The sequence below is a fragment of the Malus domestica genome, chromosome 12 (assembly GCF_042453785.1).
Source record: "Malus domestica chromosome 12, GDT2T_hap1".
Classification (NCBI taxonomy): domain Eukaryota; kingdom Viridiplantae; phylum Streptophyta; class Magnoliopsida; order Rosales; family Rosaceae; genus Malus; species Malus domestica.
Genome location: NC_091672.1, coordinates 28,326,944 through 28,352,081, shown reverse-complemented (window position 1 = coordinate 28,352,081; position 25,138 = coordinate 28,326,944). Strand labels below are relative to the sequence as shown.

The 25,138-nt window shown below is 36.4% G+C and overlaps 3 protein-coding genes across 11 annotated transcripts; 2 read left to right on the top strand and 1 right to left on the bottom strand.

The window, feature by feature from the left end:
• Window positions 1-709: 709 nt before the first annotated feature.
• Window positions 710-11,118, top strand: LOC103451317 (protein ALWAYS EARLY 2-like). Of its 9 annotated transcripts, none has more exons than XM_070808976.1 (21): window positions 866-1,068; window positions 1,185-1,343; window positions 1,756-1,873; window positions 1,978-2,073; window positions 2,336-2,398; window positions 2,505-2,582; window positions 2,912-3,083; window positions 3,897-4,156; window positions 4,250-4,607; window positions 5,252-5,326; window positions 5,679-5,962; window positions 6,066-6,116; window positions 6,567-6,890; window positions 6,975-7,153; window positions 7,240-7,522; window positions 8,183-8,389; window positions 9,032-9,196; window positions 9,570-9,713; window positions 9,818-10,027; window positions 10,234-10,524; window positions 10,656-11,118. In XM_070808976.1, the coding sequence occupies exons 3-21, from the start codon at window positions 1,772-1,774 to the stop codon at window positions 10,818-10,820; spliced, it is 3,507 nt and encodes a 1,168-aa protein (XP_070665077.1). In that variant the 5' UTR covers window positions 866-1,068; window positions 1,185-1,343; window positions 1,756-1,771; the 3' UTR covers window positions 10,821-11,118. The 9 variants fall into 9 exon arrangements, with proteins under 9 accessions (XP_070665079.1, XP_070665078.1, XP_028945842.1 ...); XM_029090007.2 differs by having other exon boundaries at window positions 899-1,068; window positions 1,975-2,073; XM_070808978.1 differs by lacking the exon at window positions 9,570-9,713 and having other exon boundaries at window positions 710-1,068; window positions 1,975-2,073.
• Window positions 11,119-11,614: 496 nt separating this feature from the next.
• LOC103450931 (sucrose nonfermenting 4-like protein) lies at window positions 11,615-17,001 on the bottom strand. The gene is made up of 13 exons (XM_008390335.4): window positions 16,097-17,001; window positions 15,837-15,924; window positions 14,846-15,022; window positions 14,653-14,760; window positions 14,480-14,539; window positions 14,172-14,261; window positions 13,402-13,536; window positions 13,128-13,272; window positions 12,888-13,061; window positions 12,676-12,739; window positions 12,504-12,573; window positions 12,059-12,173; window positions 11,615-11,963 (listed from the first exon to the last, which is right to left on the bottom strand). The coding sequence occupies exons 1-13, from the start codon at window positions 16,219-16,221 to the stop codon at window positions 11,872-11,874; spliced, it is 1,443 nt and encodes a 480-aa protein (XP_008388557.2). The 5' UTR covers window positions 16,222-17,001; the 3' UTR covers window positions 11,615-11,871.
• Window positions 17,002-21,606: 4,605 nt separating this feature from the next.
• On the top strand, window positions 21,607-25,083 carry LOC103423557 (cyclin-H1-1). Its single transcript, XM_008361643.4, has 14 exons — window positions 21,607-21,763; window positions 22,120-22,170; window positions 22,540-22,606; window positions 22,724-22,836; window positions 22,950-23,023; window positions 23,227-23,347; window positions 23,431-23,499; window positions 23,611-23,652; window positions 23,850-23,918; window positions 24,000-24,058; window positions 24,206-24,290; window positions 24,408-24,496; window positions 24,581-24,664; window positions 24,889-25,083. The coding sequence occupies exons 1-14, from the start codon at window positions 21,704-21,706 to the stop codon at window positions 24,890-24,892; spliced, it is 987 nt and encodes a 328-aa protein (XP_008359865.1). The 5' UTR covers window positions 21,607-21,703; the 3' UTR covers window positions 24,893-25,083.
• Window positions 25,084-25,138: the final 55 nt, after the last annotated feature.

The following is a 25,138-nucleotide window of genomic DNA, read 5'->3' as shown; positions in this document are numbered from 1 at the left end:
CATGTGCCATGTGCAAACAATCGAAGCACATCAAAGTAGACATAATTTTCAGTTCCTTCAAGCTGCACATATTCCACAGTAAAAAAAACAAATGCATATGAAACAAGATCCAGTAACAATCAACAATTTTATTTTGTCTTTGGCTGCAACAAAATTCTAATTATACATCCTTTGCTCAAACCCATAAACTACACCACCAAAATATACACAGAAAAATGAAACTTCCACAATAAATAAATAGAAACATGGGAACTTGAAGAACATTAGGGACAACGATAATTTCCGAAAAGGCAAAAAGGGCAGGGTGGGAGGTGACTTTTGTGACATCGAGTGATGAGGCTTGCTTCACGAAGTGATCAATGACCTCCTCTTGCTTTTGCTTTCTAAAAGGGTGTAAAGATGAATTTTTATATATTGAATTGAGTTTGTGAGGGTTGTTTAGATAGTAAATTTGGGTTTAAAAAGAGATTGATTCTTTAATTAAAAATAATATGGGTGTAAATAGTAAGTTAGGTGTAGAAAGAGGTTATATGGGTTCAAATAAAATTTCCCTTAAAAAAAAATACAATTGTGAGGAGTATAGAATGAGATTTTTGGAATGCTAATAACAGCTCTCTTTTAATTTTCACTAGAATTTGATAAACCACGCATTCAGAATATTTCAAATCCAATCCCCTGTACTCATTCGTACAGACACCAAACACCACACTGACCTCAGACCGTCCAGATACCTCACCGTCTCCACGTGTACGGCGATCACCACCCCACAAATAGAAGCTCCGTACTCTCCCTCCTTTGCCCTCATCTTCTACACGCTCTGTGAAACTCTAATGAAAAATAAATTCAAAAAAATTAAAAAAATACAAAAAGTTTTCATTGGCTCTGCATTCTCACCTTTATATTCAAGTTTCGCGGCAACGCCTCCTCTCTATCTCATTCTCTCTCTACACCACGCACTCTCTCTCTCTCTCTCTCCTCCTCCTCCGGACCACTTTCTCTCTCTAGAACGCCCTCGCTGCTGTCCTCTTTTTTATGGTTGAATTCCGGACTTCATAAACTTTACGAAGAGTAAGTACACCTCCGATCTGTGATTTTTAGGGTTTAGAAAAGAGTCATCGGCTCTGAATAATTTGAAATTTGGGAATTAATGCTTTGAGAATGACTCTGAATTTTTGCTGATTTAGGAGTGGTGGTGGGAAGCGGTTCTTTTGAACGAGTATTGTAGGTTTCAGTGATTGTGGAGGGGGTTTTTGAATTTTGGGAGTCGATCTCGAAATGTGATGGGCTTTTGAGGAATTGAGGGTTTTTTCGTATCTGAATTTGGTGTTTGGGTTGTGCTTGAGGTTGAATTTGAATTTTGCAGACTGTTTGGTTTTCAAAAATTTAGTTTTCTATGAGAAAATGATGACAAGCAAAGGGGAAGGTGTTTATTTTGTAAATTGTTTGTGTTCCTCATCACTTGTAATGAAAAAGGAAAGGGATTTTTAATTTTTTTGAAGTGGTTGTACCTTGTGGTTTGATGCTCGTTCGATCTCCTGCTTTGGGTTTTTCTGTTTTGGGTCTTAATTTGTTTCAGAGAAAAATGGGTTTTTCTGTTTTGGCTTGTTCTTGAAGAGAAAACATACTGTTTTAGATTTTTGATTGTGGTAGTGTTGCGCTTAGTTGAGTGTCGAACTGTAGTTGGTGTCACTGGGTAGGAGATGGTTTAAATCAGTGGCACAAAAACAGTTCTCTAACTTTTGTTATGTGCTTCAGATACGCGAACCTTGCCATGGCCCCAACAAGAAAAGCCAAAGGTGTAAAGCGGTATGCAACTGTAAATGAGGCATCTCAGGAGAAATATGGCGGAGGGTCAAACAAAAAGAAGCAACGGGTAACTCATGGTTTCTTTGTTTATTTTTCATTTCGGGATTTGTGAAGACTACTTACATAAATTCTTAACTGATGTTTTGTTTGTTCAATTTTTTTGCATAGAAGAGAAAGTTGTCTGATAAGTTGGGACCGCTGTGGAGCAATGGAGAGCTTCAGTGTTTTTATGATGCATACAGAAAATATGGGAAAGATTGGAGGAAGGTATGCTCGTATTTGGTTTCCTGGTTCAATTTGCCTTTGGAAATTTTGTTGACAACTAAAGCTGTTTGGTGGTGCTACTGCCATATATCAGCTTTATGCTAATTGCACAGTACTTGGTGAAGCATATTGTAAGCAAATTTCATTTTGCCTACTTTAATGTTGCACTAATAGTAGTTTATGCTAAAATGAATTGTTCTTTTATGCACTTTATGTTTTCTTTATTCCCTTATCTTTTAGATATTTGATTTCTGTGGATTTCTAGGTGGCTGCTGCAGTGCGCAACAGAAGCATTGAGATGGTGGAGGCTCTTTACAATATGAACCGAGTATGTGTGTTCCATGATACTACCTCAACCTTATCATTAAACTTTCATTATAAGGTGGTCTTTTACCATTTCTGACAATATGAATTGTTTATGCTTCTGATTTCAGGCGTATTTGTCATTGCCAGAGGGGACAGCTTCTGTAGTTGGCCTTAAAGCAATGATGACAGATCACTATAGTGTTATGGTGAGACTGGAGTACTCTTTCAAGTTTGTCCCCTGGTTTTGGATTTAAAACATTATTTGGAATATGTTTGGGTTTTTACTTGGAGATGGTATTCTAATTTCCAAAACTACTACCTGAGGGTCACTGTTGATATGGTTTGAAGCACATCATGGGCTCTTAAGTTTACTAACAATGTCACAGTACGCGTAAAAGAATGAATGTCATTAAAGCTATCCATTTTTTTTCCTTCACATTATATAGTCTTGTATGTGCTATATTAGTATGAACTTGAATATTTCTACTCATCAGGCATCTCTTTGTAACTCAATTTCTTACCTCTAAATTGACAGGAAGGCAGCGATAGTGAAAGAGAGAGCAATGATGCTTTAGGATTTTCTCGAAAACCACAGAAACGCAAGCTTGGGAAAGATCAGCCCAGTGTCTCGAAAGATGTTTTCCACTCTCATCCAAGTGCATCGCTTGAAGGATGCCTGTCATTAGTAAAAAGGAGAAAGCTTGATGGTATGATACTTTATGTGATGAACAACATCATACTGGGGCATCAACCATATTATTTATTTCTTTGTACTAATTGTTCTTTTACCTCATATCCTTTACATTTGAATGGCTGAGGATTAATATGCTGGTTGCAGAGTTAAAGTTGATAAGGAATAAGAAATATAACATAAGAAGTTTGGTTTGTTGGATCTGTGATACCACAGAGTGTCCATAATATCAAATGGGAAATTGACAAAGAGAGTTGGTGTGTGTAGATGTTAGCGTATATCTCAGTGGAAGGAGAAAAAGAATGAAAAGGAAGTAATTTTGTATGGTAGATTACCATGGTAAATGAATATTAGATTTTCTTTTAGTGCTTCAGGTGAATTTGGAAGAACTGTTTTTTTCCTTGTTTTGGTGGGGGAGAGTGAGGGTTGGGACTTCTTTTTATAGGTTGGAAGGTCTTCCTATCGCTACCCAATGATGCTCCATTGGGTTCAGTGATTGATTGATTTTGACTGTGACTAATGTAGTCATATTTGTTTAGGATTTCTTTTCCATGTTGGAAACCTAAATTTCAGTGTAGTAGTAGAGTATATTTATTCTTTGGAAGGCGATGGGTTTTCAGTGCTTATGAGAATCCACAGAAATTAAAAACAATTAGAAAATGTTTACATGCATGTAGCCGGTTGCAGTGTTAGTTCATATATTCTTGTTTTTTGTCATTATATGATCATGGAACTGTCTTGAATATATTTTCTGATGGTATAAATAAATTGAAAAATGATTATCATTTGAAGCTTGCTTTCTGTTATTTTGACTTCAAATTTTAATCAGGTGACCAGCCTCGTGTAGTTGGGAAGAGGACGCCTCGCATCCCAGTTTCATATCCGCATAAGAAAGATGATAAGGAAGCTTATATTTTTCCAATTAAAAAGGGTCGGAAGTCAGAGGGAGACAATGATGATGATGTTTCGCATGTGGTAGCGTTATTGACTCAAGCTTCGCAAAGAGGAGGCTCTCCCCAAGTTTCTCAAACGCCATACAGAAGACCTGTGCATTTAAAATCTTCTTCTGTTCAGAGCTCAGAAAGAATGGTACATAATATGGGTTCACTTGTTCTGGCCCTACATTTGTTGTCTTATTCATAGAGGTTTATTATTTGATTCTCTTTTGTTTATGTAATATAGCATCCACCACCAGGGAAAGCACTTGCCAACCTTCGTCGTGCTTCAATGGACGAAGACTGGTTGGAAGGTAGTATAGGAAGTGGTGGGGCCGAAACAGGAGACTATCCCAGAGATTTGTTAGAATGTGTAGGTACAGTAGAAATGCCTTCAAAGGGAAAGAAGTTGTATAAAAAGAAAGGGAAAGTTAAACACAGTGGGAATCATCAGTTTGATGATGGCGGTGAAGCATGCAGTGGCACTGAAGAAGTACCTAATCTAAGTTCTAGGGCAACAGCTGATATTGAAGTTTCAAATACAAAAGGGGAACAACTTTCTCCACAAGGTCAATGGACGAAGAGCAAAAAACTTTATTTTGGAGGTAATTTTGCTTATGCGCATCATATATTGTTGGCATTCCGGGACAGAATAATGACTATTTAATTGTTACTTTCTTCTTCTTTTTCTTTTCATGCAATTGAAAATTGAAGTAAATGGTGTGATGTTATCTTTTATTTTCTGGAATATGTTTTTTCTTTGTTGTGGAATTTTGTTTTGTTCTTTTCTATTTGAAGTCTGTAATGAACTTAACTTGTTAGGAGACACTGCCATATACAGGAACTCGATAAAAAGGGAACGTAAGTGCTTATTATTTGAACTTATGACAAGTAGTGGTTGTTGAAGTACAATTCAGTCACATTGCTGTACATTTATGTATTAATTGTGCTGATTGTGGAGATTATTTTAGAACCTAGAGGACAAACACTGAATCCAACCATACTTTTGTACATTTACCTTTTATTTGCGCTGATTATTTATGCATATTAATATCACAATCAGGGGCATACAAATACCTAATTGCACAGACACCTTTAATAACCATTTTAATTTTGAATTCCATCAATTGCTTGCTTTTTTTATAAATATTTTTAGTACCATGAACTATATATCTTGAGCTATTTGTATTGAGAGTTGCTTTATATGTCTTGTAACGATATATTGATATTGCAATTATTCTTCTTGCAGATAAAAGTTCATGCTTGGATGCTCTGCAAACTTTAGCTGATTTGTCTCTGATGATGCCAGAATCAATGGAATCTGGTATGTAGATTGTTGCTTAGAAAATTTCCTGGATGGGTGTTGTTAATTTTTAGTGAGACATTTTATCTATACATAGGGAAAATAGATCACCAGGTATAACTTAATAACTTTAGTGAGACATCCATTCGCATTTTACATTTACAATTTTGAGAGGATGGATAAATTTGAAGAAAATGACTATAGATGAATTCATGAAATAATAGTTTAGTGCAGCGTTTTGAACTGCACTTTGTTCTCGGGATTCATGTTTTTATCTGGTTGCAATTGCTAATTTTTCACATCTATTATGCATGGTTAAATGATCAAATATTTTCTCTTAAGGTATGATGTTATCCGTATTTGTTGGATATAGGATCGTCTGTCCAGTTGAAAGATGGAGGAGCAAACGTAGATGCGGAAGATAAATTTAGTGTACCTGAAACCACATCTACAAGCCAATTTAGAAAGAAAAATAAACTCCCCAGTGCAAAACATAGAGTGCCTTGCACAATTTCTGGAGTTGAGGGTACCAATTCCAAAAAGTCCAAAGTTGGGAGGGATCCGGCAATTGATATTAATACTGTCTCAGAATCGGAACAACAATCTCAGTCTACCACCAAGATATTGAAAAGGAAACGGAAGTCTTTGGTACCAAAGGTAAACATAGCAATGAAGGTTGATTATCAATGTAAACTTAACTCTCTTAGAATCTCTCTTACCTTTAATTTGGTGATGACAGCAATTCTTGTTCACGTTTCAGATATCAAATGCTGATGCTCATATGGATATGAATGAACCTTCAAAGACTGAGGTATGTATTGCAGATCCTTTTTCTTCATATTTGAACATTTTTTTAATTGTCTTCCGTAGAGAGCCCATATTTTGTGGTTACTTTTTGGATTCCAAGTCTTGTAGCTATGAGTTATATATGAAGCATGGATATCCATATGATAAAGGTACAACAATATAGCCATTCCAGGAGAAAAAAAGGATATAATCAGTATATAAATGTATTATGTTTGGTACTATTTTATCAATGGGTTGTAAGTTTGTTGGATATTTTGAAACATACAATTGTATTTGTGTTATCCCCAAATGCAGTCACATTCCATTTCCATTAGGACGATATATACACACATACATTATGGCTTCAAATTCTGGATCTTTTGAGGTGGACATTATATTGAATGAAGTAAATGATTCTTTACCTGTCATTTTGTTTGAGTTATGTTTTACTTCATTTCCATGCCATATGTTGTAGGGCTTTGGTGAAGAAGAAAATAAACCAGTGACTAAAGGAAAACGCACTGGTCAAGTCTCTACTCCTTCGAAACAATGGAAATCAGCCAAATCACTGGAAGGATCTTTGAATAGCGATCATAGGCGAACATTGACTGATTTAACGGGATCGACCGCGCAAGTGCCCACGTCAAGCCAAGTTAATTTGCCAACGAAACGAACAAGTAGACGTAAAATGTATATACCCAGAACATTGCACCCCAAAGAGAATTCTTGTGAGAAAAAATTGAAAAATCAACTTAACACACGCTCAAACTCAGTGCAGGACAGATCACTCCATCTAAAGGTAAAGTCATATGTCCTATTTTTCTCTCTAAATTTTTCCATGTTTAGAACCAAAGTATTCTATTCTCATATAATTAATTTGCAGGAGAAGATCTCTTGTTGCTTGTCATCACATTTATTACGTAGATGGTGCACTTTTGAGTGGTTTTATAGCGCACTTGACTACGCTTGGTTTGCCAAAAGGGAGTTTGAGGAGTACTTAAATCATGTTGGACTGGGACACATTCCGAGACTAACTCGTGTTGAATGGGGTGTCATTAGAAGGTGCATATTTCAAGTAGATAGAATATGGTATGTAAATTGTGAAAATATTAACTGAATATTGTTGCATTGCTTTCTTTACATTGCAGTTCCCTTGGCAAACCTCGGAGGTTTTCTGAGCACTTTCTACATGAAGAAAGGGAGAAACTTAAACAATATCGGGAATCTGTGAGGAAACATTATGCTGAACTTCGTACTGGTGTGAGGGAAGGACTCCCAACAGATTTAGCAAGACCTTTATCAGTTGGGCAACGAGTAATTGCTCTACATCCTAAAACAAGAGAAGTTCACGATGGAAGTGTGCTCACCGTTGATCATGATAAGTGCAGGGTTCAGTTTGACCGTCCAGATATAGGAGTTGAATTTGTCATGGTAGGGGATTCTTTTAACTTGTCTACATGTCATTCTTTCCATTTTGTATTCGTTTGTCATCGTGGAAACTTTTTCTAGTCTCATTTTCGACAAACTACTTATTGACAATCTTGCACCCATCTTCACACACCAAAAACTAGCTTATTTGATCTTTAGTGAGTTAAATAGTTACCAATGCTAGGTAAACTGTTTTCCCTCGACCATCCTATCTGAGGATTATTTGTGTGCATAACTCTTGGATTGAGATGCTTGACCTTATGTTTGTAATTAAATATTGAGTTCTACCAGATATATCACTCAAGTTATTACTTTTAGGGAATTATGTTCAAGTTTTCTGTTTAGCTCTTACTGAATTGTTTTATTATCAGAAATTGAAATAAAATTATGTGGCTATTGATTCAAATAAAGACTGCTACACGAACCATAAAAACCTTAGGTTATGCATTCAAAGGTTACAGACTGATTATATACTAATAAAAGAAGATGAACCCAAAAGATTTCAGATGACACCTGCTGTTCGCTATGCAGCTTGATAATTTGATATTTTATTCTTTTGGTTTCCTTTTCTTATGTGCTATCAAGTGCTAGTGAATCAGAATGCTAAATCAAGAAAATCCATCTACTTATTTTGAGATATGACATGAGAAAATTTCTTTGCAGGATGTTGATTGTATGCCTTCGAACCCATTGGATAATATGCCAGAAGCTCTTAGGAAACGGAATATTGCTTTTGACAAATTCTCGTGTACATCCAAGGAGCCAAATAAAATTGGAAATCTAAATTTTGGAGGGCCTATGATGTTTGCTTCAAGTGGACATTTGGTGAAAGCAACTAGCCCCATGGATGCCTTCATAAAGCAGGAGAAGGTCAGCATTTCTACTAAAGCAAAATTGTGAATTTGTTTTTTGTTAAAACTCTTTGCAGTTCATAAAATCCACTGCTTATCTTGTATTCTGGAAGTCTTTTTTCATGCTGTAGATGTTGCATTTGACCTCAGTTTTATCTTTTCATTTTCATTAACATTTTCTGTACATTTTACGGCCTATAATTATGGTTGATGAATGTATGAGGATGCTGGTTCTAGAAACCAAAGTGTGTGGTCGGGAGGTAATAAATTCGAGAAATGGGCAGTTGCCTTTTCACCTAACCATACAACATAGCTTAAGCCCCCAATGACCAGGCTTTTTTACTACAATTTCGCTTGGGAAGCACCAAACGTCATAATGCCCATAGGTTAAATGGTAATCTCTTTCTTCTACCGGTAACAGGCATTTAGTGGCCCGCCCAGTGAATATGTTGAGTAGGCACCTTTTCCTGCATAGATTAGGAAGAAAGGGGAAAAAAAACTTATATTGTTGAACGAACTCTTCTTAATGGTTGAACTGCATTTCATGTCTGTAAAGAGGAATAATAGGGGGGATGTTGAGGCAACATAGATCAGTCTCAAAATTCTGGATGCTAGTTAGTTTTCATGAGTAATCAACTAATTTTCTTAAAATTTTGTACAGTGGGATGCAATTCATACAACTGCACAACCAAAAGCAGCATCAGCTGATATTGGTAGGGCACAACAGACAGCATATAGTCAACCTGGTATCGTGGTGGCACATAATCAAGCAAGGGAAGCTGATATACGAGCTCTTTCTGAGTTGAATAGTGCTCTTGATAAGAAGGTAATCGTGTTTTTTTTTTAACCCTTGAAGATGATTAATAGATGTATTTATTGTCAAATTGTGAACATCCTGATGCCGCATTACGCATGCATTTCGTTGTCTTATCATAAATTCAGTTAGCTTGAAAGCTGTCTTCTGTTATGTATGTAAAACTTTTGTTTCTGTTTCCAACCTTTAAGCCACTCCCTCCTGAACTCCTTAGGTCTTCTAATTTCCTCATTATGGTCGTCGGTGCCCTTTCCCACTTTGGTCAACTGTCTTCGTGTTGTCTTTATCCATCCCTGTGAATCTTTCAGCATCAAGCTTCTTTGCTAAACTTCCTTGAATTTGTAACGATGCTCAGAAAGAGTCACTTTTGTTTTTCGAATTTTAGGAGGCATTGTTGATGGAGCTTAGGAACACAAATAATAACATTTTGGAAAACAAGAACAGTGGAGAATGCACTTTAAAAGATAGCGAGCCTTTTAAGAAGCATTACGCCATGGTACTTGTACAGCTAAAGGAAGCCAGTGGCCAGGCATGTGGCTTCCGTGAATTTATATCATGCTTTACATCTGTTTTTGGTATACCATATTCTGCTCTGACCTTGTAGCGGCCCTAAATAATCACTTCCACATGCAGGTTTCTTCAGCTTTGGTTAATTTGAGGCAACGTAATACTTACCCTGCAAATTCCTTGCCTCCTTGGATGAAACAACCAGCCAATTCCACCATCCATGGTGACCCGAGTTCCTTCGACAGCTCTATTTCTCAAGAGTCAGGATCTAGTGTTGCTGACATTGTTGAAGTTTCAAAATCGAAAGCACATATGATGGTTAATGCTGCTATTCAGGTAACTGGATTTGTTGTAATTTTGGGCTTGTACGATATTGGTCTTCACATTTGGACCGTATTTTTTCAAATGGCTGATAATCCAAACATTAGTTTTCTTCATCGCTGGGGAATATCCAAGCAGTTGCTCTTTTTTCTTTCTTCGTTTTCTTCGGTATTGAAATTGAATGCAGTTAGTGTGGTAACACAATGATGCTATCATTACAGGTAATGGCGTCAGGGAAGTGCGGGGAAGATGCTTACGTTGGGATAAGAGAGGCTCTAGATTCCATCGATAACCAGCATTTCACATCAGAGTCTAGATTACCTGTGAACAGGTCTCAAGAGCAAGTAAATGGTAGTTTGGGCCAACGCAATCAGATAAGTTCCGGCACATCAGGTCCCAACTTGACCAGTGATTCATCTGCGCCGAAGTTGCATACCGACGCTGACAAAAATGAGGCTCAGATTCTTTCGGAGGTCATCTCTGCATGCGTGATGGCTGTACACATGATACAGGTAAACTGAGCTAGTGTCGAGTTACATCGGTAGAGAAAAATGCTAGTGTTCACTTTGACTTGGTCATCTCTTACCTGTAACTGGATTCGTAACTGCATTATGCTGAATATTTTTCACTTGTCCGTGAGCAGACGTGCACTGAACGACAGTTTCCTCCGGCTGTTGTTGCTCAAGTATTAGATTACGCAGCGACAAGCCTGCATCCACGCTGCCCCCAGAACGTTGGAATTTACAGAGAAATACAAATGTGCATGGGCAGAATCAAGACACAGATATTAGCACTCGTACCAACTTGAGTCCGATGCTTCCTTCCAGTCTCCGACTCTCCGGAGTTGTTTTGATTTCTAAAATTATTCTAGACCAAACAAACTTAGCTGACTGCCAATTAAGCGCATCGGATTGAGTTTCTTGGCGCTGAAGGCTGTAAATTAGAAGCTGTTCCGTGTATATAGTCGATCTTCGGTCCTCGTTTTCTCTGATGCCCTGTTGGCCAAAAGAAAAACGAGTACATGTTTCTGCATAATGGTTGCCAATTTCTACAGCTTCTCACTCATTTTCCAGTGAAATATATGACTAATCTACCTTGGAAACTAATTCTACAAGCAACTAAAGCTATAATAACGCCTAACCACAACAACACCCCAATTGGCCAGCACCACGGTGGCACGGCCGGTGTGAGCCATTGCTTAGGTGAGCCATATAAGAACTGTAACCGTTTCGATATTAAGAACATCCAATATAATTTCAGCAAATAAAACGTAACAATACCTATAGCAGTTGGTTTCTTGCGATGCAAGGTACAGCAAGTGCTTTGCAAAAATGTGCACAAAAACTAAACATTGAAACCCACTTTTAAATGCAGCCCACCACAATCATGGATGCCATATACACTTTACACAATATAAAAGATGGGACTAAGATCCACTCCGGATCTCTGTGTGCAAGCCCGCGGACCGAGAGATCCAGGCCACTCAATTTCAATCCTACAACGCCCATTAGTCCATCCCACTAGCCCACTTCACAAAAACCCAAAAAACTTGAACGGCCATATACGCTTTACACAATATAAGAGATGGAAGACAAAGCAGAGTTGATAAGTTAAAGGTTTATACAAATGAAAAGGGGAAAATTTGAATCCTCACAATTTACAGATTTTTTTTTCTCTTTGAAATTTCTATTCTAAAGTAAGGCAGGGCTCAGAAACACGAGGCACCCATGAAAGACTTTTGAGTGATTAAATGAAGCCATTCAGCAAGTGCAAAGACAAAAAACGCGCCGAAAAGAAAATCACCCCCAATCCCACCCCAAAAGCCATGTCATGGTATATAGCAGCTTGACATATTTAAGCTAGCCTAGCAAGAACCTGAATACATCGCTCAAAGAAATAATCCCTTCTACACGCTTGCTGCCGGCCTCCACAATCACAAGTCTCCTAACCCCTAAAAAATTAGCAGGGAAGCGGCGTGTGAAAAAACTTGTTACTAACACAAACAAAACAAAGCAAAGTTATTTACTTGATGGGCAAGCAACTTACCCGGATTAGCCAAGCGCTCCATCACTTTATGCAAAGAATCTGACTGCAAACACATCTGACATCTCTGCCCATTGAAGCTGTAAGGAGGATTTTCACTTTGTCCCAGTAGCAATGCCTACAACATGCAGGCACATTCAGTTTTCAGAGAGGTGTGCATTACCAAACATTTCAAAACTGAAAATTTGCGCTAGAGAATTTTTCATCACTCATTGTCTTTCAATTTTGTATTTTGTCTCCCCCCCATCTATACTTTCGCTACTAATAGGTTGGGTTGCATTATGCGTTTGTGTCAACTAAACTCCAAGATTTGTGGATAATCACATAAACCTTTTTGTTGCACACCGAGACTATTCAAGACATACTGAAGAGGCTAACTACATCACCCACATGTAAAGATCATAGAATGTAACAGAAGTAACACAAACTTGCACCGTTTAGCGAGTACCTGATGGATGCTCAATTCATCAAGGCGAATCTGTGTATAAGCTTTATCTCTGGCCAAAGCAGTGATATCACTGAGGAAGATACAAGAAGCACATTCAACAATTGGTCAAAGAACAAAGTAATTAGCTCTACGTAAAACTTGATGCAAATATAAATGAAATTCATTAGATCACCTTCGCGAATAAATATCCAGCAATGAATCATTACCATCCACTATAGGTATTGAACTAACGTCAGCTGCAAAAGAAAATACGAAATAGGATAAGCCACATAGAAGCAGGAGTCAGGACTGATGTAAATAAAACCATCTGGCTAATTTTGGAGACAAGTAATCAAAACAAGGTAAGATGTGAAGCAGACAGCTAGAAAAGAGAAGAAATATAACCTTGTATCAACAAAGAAAAGGCATCAGCAAGAGATGAATTTGGTCTCAACATTGCCAATGGCCGTCCATTTGACTGTCCAATATTTGGAACCCATGTGCCTAAACGAAACTCAGATATAGGATGTAGGAGTATGGGCAAGGAGCTAGAAGAATGTCTAAAATGCCTGCATATGCCTGAAGTTTTATTACAGATTAGTAACTAAATGTGTAACCTTAATGCTATATTAGAGAAATACTTACATTTTAGTATTCCGCAGAGGGAAGCAAGGTGCAATAGTTGTGGAAATGAACCATCCTGCGAAGTTGAATGGACAATTGGAACCGTTGCCACCTTGTTTTGCAAAATTTTCATAGCAACTTCTTTGAGAGAATCATAAGGGCCAGCCTGTATGTCAAAACAGTACAAATATAAGCATTATCATGATAGGTATAGAAGTTTCTGGATTATATAATTGCCAAAGATAACATGTCATTTAAAAATATAATACAAATTAGCATCTCATGAAGAACTTACAGAGACAAGACGCGGTGCACAGTATCTCCCATTGTCATCAAGTTGTCTGTTAAGATTTATTTTTCCCTCTTTCCATGCTGCTACAGTATGAGTCTCAAGCTCTTCCTCAGTCAAGTTGGATCCATGATTCCCAAGCTTTCATAAGAACCATACATTTTAATTAATTTAGCATGTCACTTCCAGAATAAACTTATATTAAGAACGACAATCTGAGATTGGCAACCATGAAAACTCATGAGCTGCGTGAAACGATTTTCAGGGTAAGGAGAATAAAGAACTTAAGGTTATTTGAAACAAGAAATATGTAATAGAGAAACCGTACAGATGGAATGGGGAAATAAGGAAAAAAGACAAAATTTAAAGACTGTTTTTGTGTGCCCAGAATTCGTATCAAGTGTTGTATTACTATTGCCCATCAAATATAAACTAAATTCTCAGGATGCAGACTCCCTCAAGCACCATAAATTGACTCCAGCAAGGTTTGCAAAAGGAAAATAGATGCAGCATTAGGTATGATGGCAGGAAGGATGTTACTTGTCTATAATATGAATGTTCAGAGATTCACGAGAACACCATTAGTATGCATTATGCACCTTGTAGCACAGTTGAAGTTTAGAAGCCTCTTAGTTACATTTGCGCCTCAAAAATTTAGAACTTTTCAAACATATATAATAAATTGATAAAAGTGTGTATATTACTGTGTTTCATCTAGAACTAGCATAAACATATATTAACAATAAGGAATGACAAAAGTTTTACATGGGACACACCTCTCTCAAGATTAGGATGAAGTCCATTGCGCTAAGAACTCCAACAAATTGGCCCTTCTCAAAATCCCACAGAGGAGCCATAGGTAATCCCTTAAAAGGAACTTAAATTAGTAACCGAACATATAGATAGGTACAAAATGCAAATTATTACCAAAGCAGAAACTGTTTAAATGGCATAAATGTCCTAGGGACTGATGAAAATTGAGCAGAGACAATCAATTTATGTAAGCTGGGGAATTCAAGCTCCCTCCCACTTTTTGTTTGTTTAAGTGAAAGCGTTTATATGTGTTTGAGGAAAAGACATTCACCTGTTCATGTAGGATATGGAATGCTTGCTTCACAGGTAAACTATTATCCAAGGCAATTACCTGTGATAGCAACATGATTAAAATAAGAATGATAAATTACCAGACAAACGGTGGTCAGGCCCACTAAGCTACCTACTATAGCCAGCAGCTGCATAAGGGTAAAGCATTCAAACCTTGCCTGACTCGGGAAGCAACTCATAAGCAGTATGTCTGGACAAGAACATAGATATACGATGACGAGAGATATCGAGATCAGCTTGCGAGAACCTAGGAACTGCTTCCTGCAATAGACCAACTTAAAACATGACCTATTCTGTACTGCAAGACAACTCAAATCCTTGACTTAAAAACAAGTGAAAAACTTACTACTTGTCTAGGAACCATATCTAAGTCCATATTGGATCCACCAGAAGTCTCAGGACTGAAACTTGTAGGAACCACATCTTCTCCAGCTAGAAAGATGGTATTCACTACTCCACCATTCGCATTAACAAAAGGCTGATGCTCATCATGTCGCCATTGGCCATCAACAAAAAATTTGTACTGCAATTATTGGAAATAACACATCTAATATCAGCATGACACTTAAAGAAATTGTATGATGTACCAGTAAGCGAGCATATGTAGCCCTTGGGTGAGAATATCTTATGGCTGCCACAGAGAGATAGCAACAAGACGATATCAGCATATTAGGAGCATCTACCACCACAACAAGCATGTAGGGAATGGTATTATTATCTTCCCTTTACATACATTAAAGCATATAAGGTAAGGAAAAAATGTAATATAATCTTAGCACATTGATTTGTAGAGGTTCAGAGGTTATATATTTTAATGATGCAGGACAAAGTTTTGGAGTATTTATTCGAGTTTCATTTATTTAGCAGAAATATACTTCTTTGCTTCATTCGGCAATCTAATTTGTGGTAGAAGGTCAATCCTTATGGTTATGTTCGCGCTATGCCCTTGATTATGAGGGTGCTATTTATAGCCAATAGCATATTGTACGATAAAAGCCTGATGCCTGTGCATGCTGAACCAATCAGAGTTTCCTACATAAATAATTTTCTTTCGTAACTCTCTATTGGAATGTAACAAATAAGAAATGCCAATTTCTTCCCTTTTCTGAGTATTAGACGGAACATAAGCACGCAACAAACAATGTTACAGCATTCACGAATCCTGATTCATAATATTACATTGCGTATCCTTTATGCAAGCAAACTCAACTGAACTGTTACCACATAACAACAGCAATACCAATGATTACAGAACTCAAATGAGAACAATAAGTAAGATTTTAAACTTCGGCAAGTTGAACCGAGTATAATAGCATTGATAAGTGTAAGAAATAAACCTGATGATACCCGGGCGTCAAATTCCAAACAACTTGAAAAACAGTTGGACACCCCTCCACTGGAGCCATAGGTATCTGTTCCAACCACCTGTACATACAGAAAAATATATCGAATATATCACAACTTTAATCATACATTGAGCATCGACACTAAATTCATATCACAACTTTAATCATACAGTGAGCATCGACACACGAAAAACGACTCTCACTCAAATAACAAGAACTACTACTGGAATTTGATCAATGTCATGGCACACCTTGTGAAAGAACCACTGACAAACACACTCCTTCCGCCATAAGGCCAGACAAACCGCGTCGGAATTAAAACTGGTACTGAAAGTCTACTGCTTTGATGTGCAGCACCCGAACCAGACCCAAACATTTCCCACCAAAGTAGATTAACTTATACAAAAAATCCCAGAAACTGCAAAATTCGACACCTTCCCAGATGATTATTTGCCACAAAAACCCCAATCCCACCAACCCAGCACACTACTTTTCCCAGAATTTAAGAACCCTTTTATCAAATCACACTTCAAAAAAACCCCACTCTGTTTTTTTCCTTTGTTCTTGCTTAGTAATGGGGATCCTCCACAACTGAGCAGAGGACCCTCAATGCTTGCACATGCAGTGCCACCAAATCAAAACCCAAAACACAAAATTTGCTATGTTTCAATCTCAGCACTCTCTGATCAAATTCTCAGTCCAAAAGGTCAACAAATCAGCCGGCAGGAAGAAAACCCACAAAACTCAGCAAAAAGCCAGGGCATTTTCCACAATTTGATCTGTGATCTACCCCAAGTCGGAGACTTTACCACCAAATCCCATCCCAGAGCTCTGCGTCTCTGAAACTAGGTGGAGGAATTCGACTACTATAGTGGTTGTGTTGTAATTTAGTGCATATTTTGAGGGCAACAGAAAGATAAGGAAGAAAACCCTAATACTGAAATATTGGAGAGAGAGAGATAGTGAGTTAGTGAGAGAGAGCTGGGTTTGGATCTCCAAAAGCTGTGTCCTCTGAGTGAAGAATCTGATTGAAAACATCCAAACACTCCCCAATATAAATTAATAGTTACAAAAAAAAATAATAATAATAATTTTTCGGTGTATCTGAAAACTGGCATGTGGAGTAACAATTTTACTTCAATTAACATGTATGCTTAGTTAAAGACATCAGTCTCGTTAATCAGCTGCATTATAATACGTAAAAAAATACATAACAAGACAAGTGTTTTCTGATTCACACAAAATATCTAAATTAAGGTCATTACTATATTAGCAGTTATTACTTTTTTTAATGACAATGATGGCAAATTTCCAGAACTAAAATCATTATTTAAAGGGTAGTAGTTAGATTAACTTTCTACTTTACCTTTATTCATCTTTTCACTAAAAAGGACAAAAGGTTTTTTTCATCCGAGAGAAATTGACTTTTATTAAACTTTTAGTGAATGCTAGCAACTATCTCATTTTGGTACTATCATCTTATTACATTACTTGATGTTCGAATTGTCTTTGCAAAACATAAGTAAATTGGAATCGAGTATTCATCTAAGACGAACCATATTTGCAGTGAACCGCTTGGTTTATATTGAAATTTATTAAATGGATTAAAACAATTTACGTTTCTTAAGCAAAGCTAATTTAAAAAATAAACGGTTATGATCATCAAATAACTTTGCACAATCATTAAAAAAATACAATACTTTACTACTCAAATAATGAGTAGGAGTTCCTATCCAAAACCATTTGTTGCCGATTCACATAATTTCCTGTTCGTATTATAAATCACTCTATAAAGATCGCATCTGCAAAAAAAATCAATTAAAATTGAGATCATTTAGTCATCGAACTATATAAAAACAAATGAACAGAATTGGAAAAGGCATTACGAATTGTCTATGTATTTGTTACAATAAATTGACTAAATGATCTTAGTTTTAATTCATTTTTTTGCAAAGATTATCTTTACAAAGCGATCCATAAAATGAACAATTATGATCATAAACACAAAACGTTTTGCTTCGAACACGAAGAATTTTGAGTAGGAAGTCATACTCATCATTGAGTAATCAAGCATTGTTCTAAAAAAAATGTAAAAATTTGAGAAGGTTGCAAGTATACTTGAAATAGTAGTATATGAGCTCGTTTGAAAGTGTTTTTAATATGATTAAAAGAGCTTAGAGAACAAAATTTGGATTCCAAACGCACTTGAAATGTTGTTCCAAGATTTAGTTGTTGCATTTGTACTAAGAAATTGTTCAGAAGTTCTTTTCACTTAAAACGCTTTCATCCATTTTAAAAGTACTTATAAATGATATTATTTACACTAAGAGGGAAGGGTGGTGGACTAAGTCTCATAATGAGCTAGCAATAATGTGGTTAAATTTATCTTTGGCGAGAATCGAACTTAAAACCTATCACTTACAAAAGAAGAGAAATATTACTATATCATAGTATTAGGTGCCTTGTAACTTGTTTAGTTAAGAATATTCGTCCATACACATGAGATCTTGTATTCGAATTCTCCTCCTCGTAATTGAGATGAATCTATAAAGTTTCCAACAATTTGAAAGAAAAAAAACAAAAAACCAAAAAGACCAAAATTTGATGGGTTGGTGGTTGGCCCCCGCTGGGTATTTGCCGTAAATTGGGTTAATTGGATTTGACGATCATGATTGTGATGTGAAAATTGGACCCCACGGAATCACATCACATCAGACGTTAAGCCTACAACTGCCCAGGACTGATGACTCCCTGTCAACTTCGGCCACTATTATATTTTAAAACATACAATAAATATATATAATTAGTACACGGTACATTTAGTAAAATGAATATATGAAATTTTAACGAAAAGTTCACGTTATTGTTCATTTTAACGAAAAAACATATTTTTATATTAAAAAATCAAACTTGGTATTATTCACTTTACTCTTTATTTTATCCTTATAGTTAAAACTCAAAATTTTCAAACATTTTTCATTAGTTTTCTTATGAATATATGATACAAATTAATCTAAAAAATATATAAATATATTAAAATTTTGAAAATTATGCGGTAAAGATTAATTTAAAAAATAAACATAGGCACGAAAAGAAATTAAAATATATCCGTACAAATTAAACCAAAAATATATTGGTACAAAATTTAAAAAATGGGTACATATTAAAGATAGAAATATATGAAAAATATCAAAAGGGATATATTTAAAAATGACTAAATAAGTTTTAAATATTAAAATTGAAATATGATGACATGTAAATTATTTAATATTGAAATAATGATGTGAATAAGTCAAAGGACCTTGGTAAAAAATGAACAAGAAGTAAGGTTTCAGTCCATGAAAAATGAAAACAAGGGGAGAACCTAATTTTTACTTATTTTATATTTAACGAAAAATACTTCAACTATTATGTTGTTTTCGGTATGGGAATTGTTTTTAGCATTCTAAAAATCTCATTTGGCACTCCAAATTTTCTATAATTAGAAAGAAAAACACACTTGTGAGGAGTGTAGAATGAGATTTTTTTAGTGCTAATAACAATTCCCTTTGGTATGTGTACAAAACATTTCATGTTTTCAACACGCAACTCGTTTATCGACTACAATTTACAAAATGCCAAAAACTTTATTTCTGACTTTAACAGCATTTGCATCCCATCATTTTTCATAATATTGACAAGAGAACACACGATTTTAACGTGCAACTCATTTATATACAAACTAGAAAGTGCCAAAAGCTTACTTCTTACTGTTAAATGCATTTGCGCTCCATCATTTTAGATAATGTCAATGAAAATTGAGGCTTTCAGCGCGTAACTCGTTTATCAATCAGAAAGTACCAAAACTCTATTTCTAACCGTTAAAAGCATTTGCACCCCCTCATTTTTGTATAATGTCAACAGACATTTCGCATTTTCAATACGCATCTTGTTTCATCTAGAAAGTGCCAAAAGCTTTACTTTAGACTGTAAATGTATGTACATCACGTCGTTTTCTATAATGTTGACAAGATAATCGACACTTTTAACGCATGACTCGTTTATCAACTAAAAAGTGCCAAAAATTTATATGAAGGACTTACCAATGAATTTCAAAAGACAAAATATAGGAATTTTCCTAACAGTATAAGGAATTTACATTATTAGCTAATATTAAACGCTCATAGGCATGAGTGAATTTGACATCTTCTGGAAATAGAAGCTTTTATGTTCAGACGCCAAGATCACATGGCCTTCTTGCCATAAGACACAACCAACACCCCCTCCGTCTTTTGCCCCACCCAATGTGTCTTCGATCGAACAGCCACGTTGTTCGATCACCCGACACGAATAATTTATCATCTTTAGGCTATCTTCAATACAAGGGTGAGACATCCTAAAATTTAGTCCCGTATTTTTAATTATTCATCTATATGTATGAGCTCGGTGAGTATGGTGCTTCGTCATACCTATCGGTAAACCAGACCAAATTTGGATGGTTGGAACTTTTGTGAAAGGTGGTACCCTTGGACAAAGTCATAAGCATAATTGCAGCAGTACGAAGTATGATGTTTCCCCGTAACTCATAAGCTGAAATTGGATAAGCAAAAACATGGAATCAAATCAGCATGGCGGCACTTGGAGCTCTGTGCGATAGAGAAGTAGTTAGTGAAGTTATTAGTGGGTTTAAAGGCTCGTTTGGAAGTACTCATTTTTAGGAAAAACGTTTAAAGTGCTTGCAATTAGTGCATCTTGTAGGAAACACTTTAAGTAATTTTCCAAGATTTACTTAGCTCGTTTGGATGTGCTTTTAAAATAACTGAAAGCGCATTTGATGAAAATACTTTTAGAATAAATCCTGAAAAAGCACTTAAAGTGCTTCCTGGAAAAAGCACATATGCAGAAAACACTTTAAATGTTTTGGAACCCAAAAACATTTTCTCTAAAAGCACTCTCAATCATTTCAAAAATACATCTGAACGAGCTCTTATATTTTTACAAATGATTGGGGCCAAAAACATTTTTAATCATTTCAAAAGCACTTCGAAACGAGCACTTCTTTAAACGGAGTTTGTTCGTCATATGGGAAAGTTTTAAGGGACTTGTAGCTCGTGTAGTAAAAGAGTTATGTTCATGCAATCAACAAGTTGTGTGTTATAATCATCCTTCCCCATTATTGGTTGTATCAGAGAAGTTCATATGGTGAAATTATTAGAATTGAAGGTAAAATATTACCAAAAAAAAAAAATTGTTTGAAGTTTCGGTTATACGTTGTTATGTGTTTTAACTTGCTCATATGACATGTAGTGATAGGTTTTGAAATTTCATCACCTTAACGTTCCAGTTATATTCAAACTCAATATTTCACAAGAAAATCTAACTTATTATATAACACCGAAGAAATTTCACAACTAAAATCACTTGGAGTAAAAATGAATAATTTGGCGAATCACCCAAACAGAGAGCAAAGAGCATAGAGAAGCTCTACCTCTACTTCTGAAAACAGTGTTTTTTTTTTCACAGAACAGCAATCCCAAACTAACCCTTAGTCCAGTCCAATATAGTGAAAGTTAATGCGGGCAACAAATGCTCGGAAGAGCTTATACTGGTTGGGGTATTTGCCTTAAAAAGCCATATTGGGCTTTTGCTCTTTCTTTGAATGGGCTTCTGCCTTAAAGTCATATTGGGCCACGTCCGGACAAGATTGTATAGGCGGGAAAGAGTGAAGTACCGTTTGTACGAGTCCGAAAGAAACGACATGTCGTCCCTATAGAAGAACGCAAAATAAGGAAGACACACGAGACACGACACCCTTTTCTCCGTCTCTCTCTTCTTTACTAACTTTCTGCAATCAACTGAGCTAGGGTTTCCGAGTCGCCATGGCCGATTTCCAGAGCTCGACTCACCGAGCCAGGTGGATCTTCACTCCCGAAGAACTGGTAATTCGCCTCCTCCGTATTTCACCTTCTTTTCTTTGCTGGTTTCTTTTTTCTTTTTGTGTTCAGCGAGGGCCTGTTTGGTTGCCGAGAAATGAAGGAAAATATAGTTTCTAACTTTCTAGGTTTATTATTTCCATCGTTGTTGTGCCGAAAATTTAACTGTTTCTTTTGCTTTCGCTCTCTGTTTGATTTGCTCTGTGAAAAAATTGAAGTGGTGGCCAATTTATAAATTGGAGCAATTTTTGATGAAATTAAATGAAGAAGCTTGTTTTCTTTGAGGCATTGATGTTTGCAAGGCTTTGAAGTTGAATCGAAATTTCGTATGCGTTTATTGATTTGATTTTTCAATGTTATAGGTTGGTAAATACAAGGCTGCTAATCAAAGAGCAGTGCAAACATTGGAGAAGGTACGTATTGTTTGATCGAAACAAGTAACTGATATCTTCAGGCAACTCTCGTCGATAGCTGATTGTTTCACTTGTCTGTTGGAGTGAGAGTGTATGTACTAATGCATCGAGTGTACCTAATTAGATAGTTTTAGGAGATGTTTATTGCCTAAGCGGACTAGCAGAGGATGTGATGAAATTAGGGCAGTGTCTTGACATATTGGTTTAAGGATATAATTATACCTTTCTACTAATGCATGTGATTCTGTATGTCATTTGTAGTATTACATGTCGAAGATGTCCACATTTTGTCCCATAGGAAAATAGTTATCTTTCCGCAAAGTGGCTTGACTTGCTTTCCATTTTTCTAACAAACAATTTCTTGTGTAGTATGGAGCAACACTAATGGAAGTAGATGTAGATGGAACATTATCATACCCTAAACCCCAAGTAAATGGTAATGTTCTTTCGAGGACCCCCTCCCTCCCCCTCGTCCCCCACCCACCCAAACATACACGCACACGGAGCTGGTTTTCAATGGCTTTATTTATTTATTTATTGTCTTTAAATACAGCTGATTCCCGTCCAAAACCCATTAACATTGAAGAGGAGCAATTTATGCGAGTATTTTATGAGAATAAACTTCAAGAAGTGTGTACCAACTTTCATTTTCCGCATAAAGTTCAGGTATGTGGTCTCCTCTTTTGACAGAAAAAAAATAGTAATAATTATTTAGGAAGCATGAAACAAAAAATTTATCAATTTTAGCACTATCCATGTCTAATTGGTTTCATTTGCAGGCAACGGCTCTCATATATTTCAAGAGGTTTTATCTACACTGGTCGGTGATGCTACATCATCCAAAAAATATAATGTAAGGTTGGCTTATCTCTATTAAGTATCTCTGTCAATTTTCAGCATATGTGATTGTGTGGAATTTTGGTTCTTCTAGGTAGAAATTCACTAAGATGTTGAGACATTGTAGAAAATCAGGTCATATTTCTAATGTTTATTGTGTTTGTACATGTACCTAATTGTTTGTGGATTTCCAATTTAAATTGATTGACTTTTGCACAGGTTAACCTGTATATATGCAGCTTGTAAAATAGAGGAAAACCACGTATCAGCGGAGGAGCTTGGTAAGGGGATCTCACAGGATCATCAAATGATACTCAATAATGAGATGATAGTTTATCAGGCATGGATGTGCCACACATTTCTTTGTTGTTTTTATTTTGTTTCTGTTTTCTTTGTTAAATATAATATACCTTTATCTTGCAGACTTTGGAATTTGATCTTATCGTTTATGCACCGTACCGCTCAATTGAAGGATTTGTCAATGATATGGAGGTAAAATTTCTAACGGTTATATATATATATTTTTTTTTTTCATAATGCACTTTTAAGTTTTCTTAGAAGTTCCTTCCACGCACTTGGTGACAATTAGTGTTTGATTTGTAGGAATTCTGCGGATTAGAGGATAACCAGCTCCAACATCTCAAGGTAATTGTTGGCTTTATGTTAATTGTTATTTGGCTGAATAGCATGTTGAGTATCTGTATCTACACGACTGAATCTTTAAAAGTCATTCATTGTTGAGATGCTACATTTTGAATAACCAGTCACAGGCAATGTATTGCTTCATGTATGTTTCTTAACCGGCTACACATATGTTGATGGATGTTTTGATGAGATTGCAGGATGCGGCAAAGATGGAAGTTGATAAAATCATGCTCACAGATGCACCACTCCTTTTCCCTCCGGGGCAGGTATGATTTGTCAGTCAAGCTTCTTGTTGTTTACAGCTCAGAATTTTGTTATCAATTTCAAGCTATCTTAATTTGATGCAGTTGGCATTGGCTGCATTGCGTAGTGCAAATCATGTATGCAGAGTCGCTGACTTTGAGAGGTTATCATTTGCACTCGGATTTCCTATCGTTTTTGTTGATAGTTTTCTTTCCTGTATAGTTCTACTTACGCCTTCCCGCCAACTTGCCTGTTGGGTTTGTTGTTGGACGACGCTAAAAAAGTTTCTTGCATGTATGCTCATTTTCAGATACCTGAGTAGCATTCTCTCTCGGCAGAGTTCTGCGCATACCATTTCAGAGCTAGTCGAATTCCTCAATGCAATCGATTCTTGGGTATTAATTCATTGCAATCAGCATATAAATGTGTTGCAAACTTCATAGGCTCTCTGATAGTGGCACGAACGTTTGTGAAAATTTCCAATCTCGTTTCTTCATGTCTAATGTATGTAGGCAAAAAGATACAAGTTTCCTTCAGACAAGGATCTCAAGCACATCAACCGGAAACTGAAATCTTGTTGGGGACTTAGTACACATGACGAGTATGCTCCTTATCTTGAGATAATCACGTTTAATCTGGTTACCTTTTCCTTTTGTATCAATGCCATACATTGACTGCTTTTCAGGAGCAAGAAGCGGGATAAGAAATCAAAGCACAAGTCAAAGAGGAGTTCAAATGAAGCACAAATTCTACCATCTCGTGCTCAAATGTATGCCCTTTTTGGTATTCTGTTGTTTTAATTGAAGGTCTAGTGCGGGTGTGGCTACCATTTGGCGGCTTAGTTTTGTGAAATTCGCGATCTTATCTCGGTTTCTGGGCAATTTCATGCGCTTGTCCCTTAGGGATTGTTGATACACTGCTGCTGGTGTCTGAACAGTTGGAGAGCCCCAAATTTAATTTCTTACTGTATTAACACCTTTCGTCTGGTTTCAGGTAAATTTATCTCGGTCTTTCCATGGGATCCAGTTCGTCAGGCTCGGAAAAATGCTCCAACCAGTTATCCTGTACCGTTTACGGACGACGATAATTTTTACCCGTGCTTTAACTAATGTTTTCTTTCTCCTTATCTTGCTATCTTCGTTTGTGTTCTGTTGTCAAATTAATCTAATTTGTGACTTTGAGTTTGAATGCGATGAAGAATTTTATCTGCAAAAAAAAAAAAAAAAAAAAAAAAGCCAGTAAT